The sequence below is a fragment of the Melospiza melodia genome, chromosome 3 (genome assembly GCF_035770615.1).
Source record: "Melospiza melodia melodia isolate bMelMel2 chromosome 3, bMelMel2.pri, whole genome shotgun sequence".
Lineage (NCBI taxonomy): Eukaryota > Metazoa > Chordata > Aves > Passeriformes > Passerellidae > Melospiza > Melospiza melodia.
In genome coordinates, this window is record NC_086196.1 from 65,610,464 (window position 1) to 65,625,173 (window position 14,710).

At 35.8% G+C, this 14,710-nt stretch overlaps 1 protein-coding gene across 1 annotated transcript in view; it reads left to right on the top strand.

Annotated features, from left to right (window-relative positions):
- The window catches only part of LRPPRC (leucine rich pentatricopeptide repeat containing), an 86,617-nt gene that overhangs the window by 17,407 nt on the left and 54,500 nt on the right, over positions 1–14,710 (top strand). Inside the window, exons 10-15 of the mRNA XM_063152074.1 lie at positions 133–238; positions 319–426; positions 6,122–6,240; positions 6,797–6,890; positions 10,070–10,139; positions 13,276–13,303. Of these exons, the coding sequence (XP_063008144.1) occupies positions 133–238; positions 319–426; positions 6,122–6,240; positions 6,797–6,890; positions 10,070–10,139; positions 13,276–13,303 (525 nt within the window). The remainder of the gene's footprint in view (positions 1–132; positions 239–318; positions 427–6,121; positions 6,241–6,796; positions 6,891–10,069; positions 10,140–13,275; positions 13,304–14,710) is intronic.

The window sequence follows — 14,710 nt, forward strand, 5'->3', positions numbered from 1 at the left end:
AAATTGAAATTCACAGAGGAATCCTGTTTTGCTTATGTAATATCCATTTTCTAAACATTAGAAGAATCTGACATTCTTAGCAGTTTGATAAATTGATAAATACCTTAAATTAATTTTTGAAATTGTTTGCAGCCTATGAGCAAGCTGAAGCAGTTCTGTAAGGAGTTAAAAGAAGCAAAGATGCACTCGGCGCCGTTACCATTTATCTTGCGTTGCGCTTTGGAGGCCAACAGATCAGGTACTCTGCTTTTTAGTTATTCTGCCTCTGCTCATTTAGAGTACCTGGTCACTGTTTAATTATTTGGTTAATATTTTCAGCCTTGGCCATTGATGTAATGAAGATGATGAAGGAGGAAGGCTTGCCACTCAGACCTCACTATTGCTGGCCACTGCTAGTTGCAAACCAGAAAGAGAATAATCTTAAAGGTGAGTTGTCTGAAAAATGCTCCTGTGACATTATTGCATACCTTGAGCACAAATCCTACTGTTATGAGATTCATCAGAAATTTAACAAAGCCCTTGCTATATGTCCTCATTTCAAACAATTTTTCCTTCAGAAAGACTTTTTTCAAAACCTCCTTTCTTGCTTGATTGTGATACAGTTCTACAAATTTCAAATCTCACTTGACATAGAAAGATGTGAGAGAGTGTTTGGTTATCTTTTTAACTCTTCACATTCTTTGTGCATTCCAGCGTCCTCTATGTTGCTCATTACTATTTACAGTTTACTCTTGAAGAAACTGCACTCCAAGTGAAGAATTTAAAAGTAAGGTTATGTTATTATAGCTCTCTTGGACTGCAAACCCAGTCCTTTATTCAAGCCAGCTTCTTACTATTTGCCAGATGAACCAAACGTGAGTTTTGTTAGAATCATAAAAACTGCAGGAGAACTTACATTGCTGAATGTGTGAGCCTGACCTGACAGCATACTGATTGAAGGACAAAAATGCTCAATCTTTGGGATTCTTAAGTAGGTCGAAGCATTTAGCATACTTTCCCCTGTTACACATGGGGATGTCTACAGGATATGAATAAGAATTGAAAAAATATTAAATTTTATAGTACAGTATCTAATTCTTTGGTTTGCGTTATTGGTAATTCAGAAAGAACGGTATTGTAAAAAGATGCTTTTAACAGAAGTACTTCCCCCTTGGGGAAACAAAAAACTGTCTTTTTCATCTTATCTCACAGTATAATGTGCTTTAGAATGAGATGCAGAGTTGTTAGTGTGACACTGGGTGACAAACAAAATGCACAAACAAAAAAAAAAGTGCTTTTAGCAGACTCTTCCATATCGCAATTTTATCTTAAATATACAGTCACATTCCAGTTTGGAAGAAATGCTGAAACAAGTATTCCCTAATTGTTTCTGGCTATAAAAATGTCTCAAGTCTTTTTCGAAAAGCCTTTGTGAAAACAATATTCAGTTTTTATTAACTCCTTAGGCTCTGTTTCTGCTAGGCTACTGCCCAGGTTTATCTTCTCCCAGGTTTTCAAATCCTTGAAAGTTCTATGATATTTTAAAAGTCTGGCAATGTTGTTTTAGTTGGGTCCTCTGTGACTTACTTGATACATGGTGTTGCCAAAAATAAGTAAATGGAAATAAATCAGTACCATACTTCCCTGTGTGGATGCTGTCTACTGAAGAAAGCTGCTTTCTTTTACTCCATGAAAAATTTCACCTCACTGACACAATTCTGGGAGATGTTGGAAGTATTTTTAGATTTAGACTTGGCTCCCAAAATTAAAGCAATAGTTGAACATCAAGAGAAACTTAGGTTTTCATACTTCTTTTGGTCTTTGTCAAGATCAGAGTTTGCCTTAATTTGGACTCCCTGCTGTAGAAATCAACTGTGCTTTGGCAAGTGTAGTTGCTGCTGGAGGTCATGTAAACAAATTGAGAAGTGATGAAGGATCCCTCAGTTCCAGCATTTTTAGCCATTTTCTGTAGAGCCTTTGTTTTTCCGTCTGCAATGGCTTTGCTTACATGTACTTCTGTATGGCTGTAAGATAAGGCTGTGAATTTGCAAACTCAGTTTGTAGCCTGGTGCTCACTATCCAACTTGATGTTGTCAAGTGGAAGCACAGTACATACCTACACAAGTTAGTGATTTTTCAATTCTTTAAATATATTAGGTAAGAAATCCCTGCTCAGTTGCTTCTGTAGTGAGGAACCAGTGTAACTATTCTTGATGAATGGTGAAACAAGTTGTCTTCTTCTCTTATGTAAGCTTGCATTCAATTTTTTCCGAGTTAATAATTAAAAAAAAAAAAAGAATAAATAAGTTCCACTATCTAAAAATACAACCAGTACACTTGAAGAAAGGTAAATAGGGGGAAAAAACCTCATCCACCTTGGAATTGTTTCATAGAAATAATAGAGCAAACAGTCATGCTGCAGTGAGAGTCTAAGGATGACAGCAGGTAGTAAATTAATAGAATGGTGCTTTCTAGGAGCAAAAATTAATGTGAACAGGAGTATAGACACAGTATCACATCTCATACCAAAAATACGGTAATTAATTTCTCAGCAAAGTAGTAATGCCCTGCCTAATGTGTGTAGTTTTGTGTCTTGCTGTAGGCAAGGCTAGTAATGGAAGAGAACTTGGAGGAAAAACTATTATAAATATGATAGAATGTAGACTGGACTAAGTAATTAGAATGAACAGAATAAAAGCAACAAGTTATCTAGAACTGCAGTGTACAAACATCTGGATCAGGACATATAGTGTGACCCAATCAATTAAATAACAAATAACAGTGTTTAATTACACGTTTCTCTAATGTTTATTACAGCAAAATCTGACACTGAATAACAAAGAAAATTCTGTAATTTCTGTATTATGGAATTGTGTTTGAAAGAAAAGTAGCAGTGAAGTGGTGGCTAGGAGGTATGAAACTAAATAAGGCCATTTTAAAATACACCTTAACCACTCTGAAATAGCAAACAGTTCTTTTCAGTCATTTTACACAGGCAGATAATTTCAGGTGGGGCATTGCCTTTATGTGCATCTGTTACATGAGTTGAGAAATACTTATTTTCTTAGTATTTATTAGACTTTTAGGAATGGAAAGTGCTTGCCCAGTTTAGAAGATCAGTATGCAGTGGATCTGAAACTGTTACTGGCGCTGAGAGTCATTTTGTATCAGATTATGCACTAAAGTGTAGAGGGCCTAGTGTAAGCAAGCAGAAATGTTCAACTTAGGCTTATTATTGAATATTTTATTGATCCCCTTTGCCTTTGAATGATCATGCTATTTTTAAAAACTCTTCTTACAAGTGTGTATTTTGCTTTTGGGTTCTACTGTTGTTGAACTATTGTATAAACTACTGTTACATACAAAAGCCATGGTTAGTGAATGGTAATTCAGTTTTTACTTTGGAAAATAAGAGTGTGGGTCCAAAGGGAATAAGGGTGGTGATTTCACAAAGTTACTGCTTGAAATCTTGTTTTATATGCAGACTCTTCTGGCAAAGAATGTTCTGAGTGGATCTGAAACTACCAGCACAGCAAAAATACATTAAATGCTATACTTTCCTGAATGTGAGCTTACTTTTTGACCTGAAGTTTCGGTTTTTTGTTTCCTCAGAAAACTGCTTAAAGCCAAATTTATCTTCCCTTGCTCCTGTAGAGCCATACATAGCTGCCTTAGAAATTCCTTCTGTTCTCATGGGACTGCTTTAGGGAGTAGACATGACTTAACTGTGAGAACTTGAGGAGATGAATGGTAGACTGAAATGAAAGCCTCACTTTGCAGTTTTTGCAAAGCTGCTCTACCACATAAATACTATGACCACCTCATAGTTAATCTCTTATATTTGTTCTTCAGTATACTGATTTGAGGTTGGAATCTGTTTGTTGTGGTGTTTGAGTGCTGTTTCCAGCATTGCCAAAAAGGGGTTGTTCGACTTGGTTTTGTTTTCTATTTCTGTCTTCTTTCTACTCAGTTATTTAATTTTGTTTACTCAGCTCCTGTTTACTTACACGTGTCAGCCTAAAACCTCAAAAAGCCTGTTCTCAATTGAGTGGGGAGATGATCAAAAGACTTTACTGGGGGTTTTAGTCATGCCCAGTCTTCTGGATCAGTGGTCTCCAGAGTGGGGTGTGCAGGGCAATGCATTGGGTTGTGAGTGGACTGTTAGCAAATAAATATTGTATCATTTAAATATTGTATCATTTTATCATTTTGCCTCTCTATTTTCATGTATGTTTGGTAATGCCCACAATACATGTGAATGTGTTCTCTACATGTGAATAATTTCTAAATCAATATACATGTATATTTGGGGGAGTGATCTCGAAAAAGATTGTGAGACCAGTGTTCTGCATGAGCATGACTGCACTTTTGTGCCTTTCTTTTTTAGTCTGTTTTTTGGTTGGGAGGGAGAGAAGAAGTCAGTGTGCTTTCCATTATGAGCAGCAAAGAACTTGTGAAAGTCCATGTACATAATGCTCAAATCTTTTTAACTGAAATGGAAATGTTTCATTGCTTAGTATTGTGGAAAATGTATATTTGACTATTAAGTAGTTCTGCTTTTGATGAAGTAGAAAATGTATGCAAAACTGTAGAACTCTGTGTTGGTTTCATTAATCTTCTGTCCCCCCAAAAATTGTACGTCAGCTGCCTTAAAAAAATGCTGCTGCACATATTTTCATTTTAAGTTTGTGATTACTTTGGCTATGGAATTACTTTGGTGCAGTATGGTTGTGCTGGTGTTCTCACACCTGCCTTTTGCTGCTCAGGAAATGTGCCCTAGTCTGTCTGCCAGGGAGTGGGGATGCTTAATAAGCCTGTTTTCTGCACTCTGCTGCATACAGGCTTGAGCTCAAACCTCCTGAGTGCACCACACTTTATTCACTGTTGGATCTAGTTCTTGGTCTTCAAACTAATTTTAGTGTTAGAGTTATTTTTGAAAAGGTTTCAGCATGAGAGGACTTAATGTATTTTCTGCATGTTGAAAACATGAAATAGAAACTAGCTGTCAACATTTGAAAGGTATGAAGAAAGACTTGGTGTAATTAATTCTTTATTCATATTTTTGCAGATTCTGGTCCAAAATCAGAGTTTTGTTTAAGGCAAACTTTAACAGATGATGCGACTTTAATCTAGTGTGACTTGCCTGCATGTATTTTCAAGTGCTCAAAGGGAATTCACATTTGATTATTTGCACCATAGTGCACTGCATAAAATATTCATGGAAGTGTCACTTTTCCATAGGTGGCACTCCAGGGCAAAGACAGGGACTTTGGACATTTTTAAAGTAATAAGTATGAAATGCAAGTTGAAAAAAACATATGCTGTTTGGTACTGGTGTCCTGCAGCAACTGACAAATCCTTTTTAGACCAGCAAAAAATTATTATACCTGTATTGGTTTTGACAGGAGTTCAGAGTTTGGTAGCTAAGGTTACTGTAAGAAGTTTCTGCAAATCAGAAGAGTGTAGGCAATTAAAAAGAATTACATATACTCTACACTTTGCTTGCTGGACTATTAATATTGGTGTCTGGTGTCTTCAAATGTGACTCTACAGAAGTGATACACAGTCTCGTTGTGTGACATGATGTGAACCCTGTAAAAGTTACAATGTGGCTTCACTGGGATTGGGAGACTCCTTTTTCTGAGTTTCCAGTTTGAAGCTGATGTGTTGTAATCAACCAGTTTGATTGCAAACATGTTACTACTTTTAAACAAGTGCAGAGGAAAGTCCTGAATACTGACACTAATTAGAGTTGGATGCTGGAAACAAAACGAGGAATATTTCAGATTTGTTTATTATGCACAATAATATGGGCATTTTGATACATAGCTCTATTAGATGTTGTGCAAACATGAGTAACTCATATTTGCTGTGTAAGAAAATACCTTTGTATTATACCAATTTCCAAACTGAACTTTCATGGGTTTTATAGTACAGCACAGAATACAAAGTTTTGTGAATTGATTTTAAGTTTCACAGCTAAAAATTTTATTAATACCTAAAATAGAAATGCAGGAATTTTCATGGCAATTTCAAGGAGGGAAATTGAGCCTTTTTTTGTAAAGCAACATTTATTTTTACATGTTTATTATCGAGTTTTCATTTTTCTAAAGGCTTAGCCTTATTAATTTTGCCTTGATAGGTATCTTTGAAGTTCTCAAAGTGATGCACACATTGGGAGTGGACCTTGATGCAGAAACCTATACAGACTATGTTTTTACAAACTTTGCTGATACTGAAACTGCCCATGCCCAGCTGAAGGTGAGTTTATATGTAAAATTTGTAAAAATGGCTATTACATGGCTTCTTATATTATGTTCTCTGTGAGGCCTTTAGATCCCAGTAGTGCTCCAGACATGAACCTGGTATGATAAAACCTGTTACGAGTATTTAGAATATTTTTCAAACAGTTATTGCACTGATGGTTTGTTTATCATGTTTTCCTCCTGCTGCTTTATTTTTTTCTTTTTCAGAGCTAACCGAAGTATTTTGCTCCAGACCTAGTAGCGCTTTGTTTCCTGAAGTGGAAAACAAATGAATGAATAGTCTCTTTTTGTTTCTAGTGAATAGTTTTTTTACTCACTAAAGAAGTGAGAATTGGAGACCAAATATAAGTGTCCTAGTCTTTCTGCCTTTCATGACTTTGTCTCTTGCAGTTGAGTTCAATGCCAAAAAAAATTTGATCAGTAGCAACTTGTTTGGCTGCCATATAGACTTGTGTAGAGCACCCTCTGTGTTCTCAGCAGCTAGCTTTGGGAAGGAAATGTTTAAAAATATGAAGTATCAGAAGTTCCATGGTTGATTGCTTTTTCTCTAGGAAAATGGCTGCCTGTTTGAAAGTGCTGGGCTCTATGTAGCAGAACTAAGAAGTGAAGCACTTCAGGGGAAATTGGACAAAGTTCTTTCTATATGTGAGTATTTTTCATGTTGCTTGTTGCTGTGTACTTGGTGATAGTTTGGATTGGTTGTAGGCTGAGAGATTGACTTTTATTAATATGTGAGGTTTCAACATATGTGGGGAACTTGAGCAAAGTGCTTATCATGTGAGGTCTTCTATGATGACTTGCCAGATAGAAACTACCAGTTCTGAACCATAAATCATAGTTTAATTCTTCTTTGGTATTGAACCTGACCATAAGATTTGTATACAAGTTATTTGCAAATAGCAGCTTTACTGTGATTGTGACAGGAATGTGACACCCTTGTACTTAGAGAGTTAAGCAAAGAGTTTGTTTTTCACAAGGCCTTATGAGGTGGTTGGTGCTGAGATTGCTTTTGTTTGCAGCATCAATGACCCTAGAAAACGAGGAACGATACAGCTCTGAAGTACTGCAGAGTTACTCATAAAAGAACCAGCTTTAAAGATCTGATGGTCACTGACATTAACCTGAGGGTGTTCTGCTGATCTTTTGGTCATGGAAGTTGTGTATAAATGTGATTGGTTAATTAGGCATTGAATTGTAGCATGTTTAACAGGTTTTTTCAAAGACTGTTCTGAGGCTCAGTGCTTGCAAATGTTAATTTGTGTCATTGACTGAATGTAGGGATGGGATAATTGGCTTGGTTAAGTAAGAATGAGATTCTCTTCAAAATTTAAAGAAATAGTTTTTATATTCCTAGTATGCTGATACATTAATAAAATACCTAAACTTGGGCTAAATCTGATACAGGAAAATCTCTTTGTAAAGAACAGTTTTATTTGTCCCAATGTCAGGGAAAAGCTTAAGCAGTTGCTTGCTGTGGTTGTCTTTAACTGTTTTATTTAACAAATACAGAGATAAATAGTCTATATACCATGACTCTGGGAAGCTGTTGTGTTACAGATGAGAAAATTGAGTAGTTGCTAATCAGTGATTTGATTTTGGTATTGGAGAGTTATCAATTGGTGAATCCTCAAGATTCACCTTACATTTTGTTTGGTTTTATTACAAAAAGAACCTAAAAAGCATGAACCCAGCCATTGACCCATAAAATTTAAGTACCTAAAAAGAAACTTTGAATTTTCTTTCTAAGGAGGACTGTTTATTAATAACAATGAAATCTCTTCTGGAATGTGAAATAGTTTGGGGAATTTTTTTCTCCATGAAAATGTAGACCACTCCTTTCATTCTGCTTAACTGAAACAGGCTGGCTTTAATATGTTGTAAGACTCAAATGCATGTATGCCTGGTGTGTGGTAAATGTATATATCAAAAGTATGATACAGGCACATAGAGTAAGTTGAATTCTGTCTTACTGTCACAAAATTAGTATCACTTAGTATATTATTTAGCCATTGTCTGTGAGTTGAATTTAAATCTTTTAGTGGTATTTCTGTTTACAAAGAACAGGGTTAATAATTCATGGAGACATATCAAATTTCTTTGAACTTGAGCTTTAAAGGAAGCTATTCCCTAAATAGTTTACCAAGCTGAAATGAATGCTAGTAAATCTAATTAGCACCTATGTGATGATAAGGCACAGATATTAAACAGCTGATTTTTTTTTTTTTCTTTTTGACTTGTCTCCTTTTGCAGTATTACAAAGAGGGAAAAATAAATGCAGTATGGAAAATAGTTTGAGATTGTCTCATCAGTATAGTCAGAGGAGGCAAAGGTTGGTTATTAATGCTGGCTGCTATCTAGGTGTATTGATTCAGCTTCTCATGCCTTATAATGTATAGATTGGTGCTACTGACAAGATGAAAACTCCGAACATCAGCTGAGGAATCTGGGCACATAAGGCAGCGTACATGAGAGCCGCTTTTTCCCTTTATCATGCCGTTCCATTCCACTTCATTGTCAGCCCCTTGATTTTCTCAGACTTGTTTGTTGCTAAGGAAACCAGGTTGCCGATTGTCAGCAGCAGCTGAGCATACTGAGATGCTTTTCTGCTGGTTTTTTTAGGAGCAAAAAGTTCAATATACTGCTGGAGGAGAATTTGTATTGAGGGTGTCTTGAAACCAACTTTACCTGAGGTTTTCAAACAAAAAGTAATGTTCCAGCATTTAAAGGTAGAGTTAGACTAAGGAGGTGCTCTTAGCATATTCTTGTCTTTGACTTCCCAGGTTCCTTTAGAGCTGGGGTTTTTATTTTGGTTATCTTCTACCATATTGCAGCCCTTGCAGAAAGGGCCCTGTGCAGTCAGGTTTTTCCAGCAGTTAATTCCATTGTGGTGCTGCAGTGAGATGGTGATAACTTCATACAGGACATAAATGCACCCACTACTGTGTTTTTTTCTTTGCTGGTCTGCGGTGCTGGAGTGAGAGACAGCAATTCTACAGGAAGAAGGTAGAAAGCTATGGAATATTTAGTCAAGCAATGGTGTAAAGATGAGGACATGAATCATAACTGTAAATTGCCTCTCAGAGACATCTAATTTTAAGTGATTTTGCAGTTTCCTTTGTGTTCAAATATTATTGTATATAACAACATATAGAACTGTATATTTGTCTCTTTTTCCCCTCCCCCTTTAATTTAATTCAGTGGATGACACTTTACATGGAACTGCTTTTTCTTTCTTGTCAGGGAATTTATACTAGTGGAAGCAAACACTTAAGAAAGTGTTGTGCCACTGATTTTTGCTTGGATTGTTATGATTTTATTTTTATTATTATTTAAAAAATAAAAGGCAGGAATTTAAAACCTATTTTAAGGCAGGTGTTCAGTCTGAAACAATTAGCAAACCATTTGCCTTCAGTGGATTTTTTTTGTTCCAGCACTAGTATCTCAGGTTTTCTTGATTAGTATTGTTTGAGGTTTGTCCGGCTTTATGGAATTGGTCTTGTACTTTCTTTAGAAAGATGCTTTATGCAATTAATAATAATTACAAAAAGTTAATTTATTAACTATTGACATTGAAGACAATGTAGAGGGAAAACTTCTGACTCTGAATATTTGATTGCTTTTGAAATGGATCAGATTTTGAGCTGATAAAAACAAGACTGATTCAAACACTTGGACATTTTAAATCGTTTTATAAATGTTTGTCAGCATTTAGTAAACTATCAAAATAGCTTTTCAAGTGATGGTTTATTTACATGATCTGCTCAGTTGTTGCAGTTCAGGGATTTTTTGACAATGACTATTGAGAAAATTTTCTTTATTTCCAGTGTCTTCAGCAAACACACCTGCTATAGATAATCGTCTGTTTAGAAACAGCCTCTTTATGGGTTTTAAAAGGTAAGGTTGTTATATGACTACTTTCTTTTTCCTGTGTAACAAAGTTCCCTCTCTTTAAGTTCCCTCTCTTTTTGTCTTGTTGAACACAAGTCTGTCTAGTCTTTTGTCCCCTGCTCCATGTTTTAAAAGTAGCATTCCAGGTGTAGTAGGAGATACTGTTGTTCCTCCCTGCTTTCTTCATTTTCCTTGCCTCTGCTATGTATGAGCCTACACTTAAAACATTATGTGTAGTAGATGAAAAAGAATTTCATTATTCTTCGTTCTGTGCTATGTGCCCATATATAAACTTAGGGTAGTAAACATTTGGGGATTTATCTTTACTCACTTTTTTTTAAATAAACAGCTGTGCTACTGTAAAATTTCCCTAAAGATTGTCACTATTAACCCGTAAAGTAATAGGGTGCTTGATGAAGATGAAATACCAGTAGGAGCCTGGCTTTTTCTGCTACATGTGCTAACTTTCTGTGCCCTCTGGGTTAATGTGGCTCTTGAACACTGACATGTAACACCTGGTTCTGAGCTACATTGCCAGGACTTTGTGTTCCCAGTCATATGGTCCTGTTCTGCAAGGAACGTTCCTTGTGTGTTTGCAAGATTGTCTTAAGCTTCTGCAAGCAGATGTGAATTAGCAAGCACTTCTATCATGCACTGCTTGCCCCAGTCAAATGTTTAGGACTGGGAATGATAGGGTTTTTTTCAGCATGCCTACACCACAAGGGAACAAGAGAAGTCACCTAATATTATCCAGGACCAGGGTTTGAAGATTGATTTTGTTATTTCTTGGAATTTTGTAATGAGTGTGAAGTAGAACTGGTTTTGGTTGGATATTAGTAAAACGTAACAGGTGAATATAACAAAATAATTTCCTAGTAAATTGCATGTTCTATCTAGCTGGTCCTGTTGTATCATAGGAAAAGGAGGAGAAAAAGCAAACCAGTGTTGAAATTTGGTTTCTCAGCTAGGCCCTAGCTGGCCTTGGCATCCAAGGGATAAGTGAAATAATATTTTAGATCCAGTAGGAGTATATTGCTGTTCCTTTAATAGTCAGCCCCAGAATCATCTGTTTCAGATGTATTAATTAAAGTGACAGATTTTCTAAACACATTTTCTCTCTATAAGTATGGATAAATATCCAGCTGAAGTAGGATTTTCACTAGAAAGCAATCCATGCCAATGTTTACCACCCACAACCAACACTAGGCTGAAATATCCCTGCCACGGGGAAACTGTGCAGGTGTGCAGAATGTGATTTAAAGTATCTTTAAAATGTCATCATCTTGCTAGCAAACTATTTGCTAAATATTAGAGTCTTCCCAAGTGAAACAGTTACTTTCCTCATAGTGGAAACAATTCCTGCTGTTCTGATTACATCAGTTATTGGACATCTGGGCTAAAAGCTCAGAATTCTGATAGAAATTAAGGTTAGAGGTCTTTTGATGTGATTTTTTTGCGGGGTGGGGTGGTGGTGGGTTTTTTCACTTTTTGCTTCAGCTTTCATTGCCACTCTTAAGTGTGTCATAAGTTTTGTTTATCTGTTTTATGTTTTTCTTTTGTTTGCCTTTCTTGCTCCCTGGTTTCAGACGCTGTGTCCAAGGTCACCTGTGCTCAGATTTTACCCTTACATTATTTCTGAAAGCATACCCACTCATGTTGCCTTTTCTGTTTTAAACTTTAATGGCTATAACAGCCTGAGCATGAAACTTGAGGGTATGATAGGAGAGAAGAAAGAATATTTGTAACTTTTGTAAAGACCACAGCAAAATTTTATGGCTAAATGCAGGTCTTGTGTGTTCAAATGAACAAAGTTCAGGATTAGAGTGCAAAAGTACAGGGTAGGGATGCCAGGGACACGTAAACAATGTCTGTGGCAGACTAGTTTATGGATTTCTGGTGAAACTGCTCTTTTCCAGTAACTGCTTGAAAGTATTCCCATTCTATTTGCCTGATGTACCATTACTATTTCAGAGTCAAGTACTTTAGGAAATTGATGCATTTGATATCTGCAGTTCATTGTCATGCTGTCAGTGTTGGAGTGAGTTCACCCAACAAAGCTTGACTAACCTCACAGATGGCATTTTCTTTTCCCTCTGTGTGGACCTGCATTTGACTCATTTTCAAATACAAGTGGCAGTTGCACAGAAGGAACAAATGTTTCATAGGCTTGAACTTCCTAAATAAAGTCCTAAATTTCTGTGAATGCATTCTAATTTTTGTGCATCTCTTTAGACTGCCATCTTACTTTGCTCTAATGAGAATTACAGGAAGATAAAATCATGTAATAAGATTTTGTTTTCTTACCCATGCCTATATTAATGCTGTTTTATAGTTTTCCAAAAGTTACAATTCTTGAAAACTTAGATTCTAATGAGAATTTTGAAGTTCTATGAATTACAGGAAAATGTCAGGTTTTTAATAGTTGAGACAGCTGGTTTACATTAAGATGTCAGGGGTTTAATACTTTGGTGAACTGGTTGACATGATTTTTGGTTGTAACCTCATGATATACAGGGAATGTTCTTCTTCAAGTTCTGTTTCAATCTATGAGGGGAGAAAATCTATGTTTTGTTTTCTACTTTTTAAAATATTATGTGTTTCTCTCACTGTAATGACCATTATACCTTAAGAGATTTGATTACTTTCTTTTTTTGCATAGAATAAATGTGTTAATAGCTGCCTGTAGTTAGCTTGGTGTATAAAAGGTCTAATGCACAGGAGAGTTAGATTTTTTTGTTCCTAGCAAATTCCATGTATCAAGTACTTTCTATGTAAAGTGCAGCTTAAGTGAAGCTTGTTTTCTTGAAATGCTAAATAGAGAAGTATAAAACAAAAAAAATACAATTAGGATATGTTAAAAAATTGAACTAAGACCAAAACTAAAACACTTTCTAGTCATAAGTGATCTATTTGGAATGTTGGATTGTTTCACGTTTTTTAGCAGAAATTATGAGCATATTGAGTATAGTAAAAAGCCCTAAAGTTATTCTGTGCAAAATTGGTTTAAACAGTATGTGGCAATTATTGTATTTTAATTTCATCTAAATAAGATCTTCAGTGTTAATGTTCTGTGTTGTTTTAAAGAAAGCTACAAGAGTAAAATCGTTTTGTTGCTTTTGTTATCCTTTGCTGCCCTCTTCAGCTCAGATGATGTACATCTATGGAGCAAGGTAAGTGGAGATAAAACTGTAAATAAGATCAAGATTCTTTAGGCATTGCATGTTTATGGTGCATTATTGTAAATCTGAATTCTGAGACTGAAAATGGTAGACCAGGTAATCTGAGCAAGACTTCTGTCAGTGGCAGATCGGACAAGTGTATCAAACTGAGTTTTCAAATCAGACAGTTAAGTGGAATTGTTAAAAGTCAAGTGTGGTATTACCGTGTCATTTAGCTTATTCTACTGCAGTTTCTAGATCAATGTAGTTACTTCTGAAGGTAATTGTAGCTTCTGGACAAAGTCTGCCATGGTTGTGCCATCTGGCATCAATTCACTTTCCTGCCCTCCTTAAACTTTCTCCCTCTCCTCACACTTACCAAAATAGTAAGGCATTTGTTATATCACTTAAAGCATCGAAGCCAGATAAAGAAGTTACCTGGATGAACTCCAAGGGAAATTGCTGATTGTCTTGCTCGATCCTGCGTTAGGGCTACAGTAAAGACATTCAAATATAACTTTGTTGTTTCATTTTACACAGTACTAGAATAGGGGAGATGTTGGCAGGTACTGCTTTGGATGTGGTTTCAGAATTCGGGAAGGGATGCACTGTGTTTTTTATTGTTATTCCTCAGGACTGTAACTGCTGATTAATAAAGTGCATTTTAGATTTCACAAAGAAATCTTGGAATGAAATGGAACTTGAGATTTGGAAAGTCTCTGATCAATGATTTGCGTAAAATCAGTTCAGGATTTTTTTGACATTTTATTACCTTTTACTGCTATGTGATGTTTCTGGTGAGAGGCTGCTGCCTCTCTCCTTCCTTTTTTGCATTTAAAAAAAAAGGGAGAGCAGGAGAAGAAAATAGGACATCTCTTATTGATCCCATTATGAAAATAATTTTGAAGGACAGAGAGCTGAAGTAATAGTGGTCTGCATGTGAAGTAATATCTAGAGTTAATTTTGTTCTTCATCACAATGGAAGAGAAATTTTGTTATCTTCACTAAGTTTAAGAGTAAATACATTCATTGAACTTCTAAAATAAGAAATGCTTACTTGGGAAGTAAATAGACACTTAGAAACAGAAATAATATTGCACATTTTTTCTGTAATTCATTGCTTTTAGTATTCTGATATTTGCGTCAGAAGAACTGTTATGACTTCTTTGGATTTTATTGCAGTGTGTATTGATTTGTCATAGGAAGATGAGGGGAAGAGGGCAGAAAAATGCTGTATTTTCTCTGTGAACAGTGTCCATGGTGTTGGTAGAAAAGTAATAGATAAGATATTCAGGTGCACATTTGGTATTTTCGGTCTTTATTTATCCATTCTCATCAACAATTGAAAGTGAGGATTCCTTTTCTTTTGTCATTACTTAAAACACAGCACTTTGGCAGTGAGAATGCATCTCTTTCTGA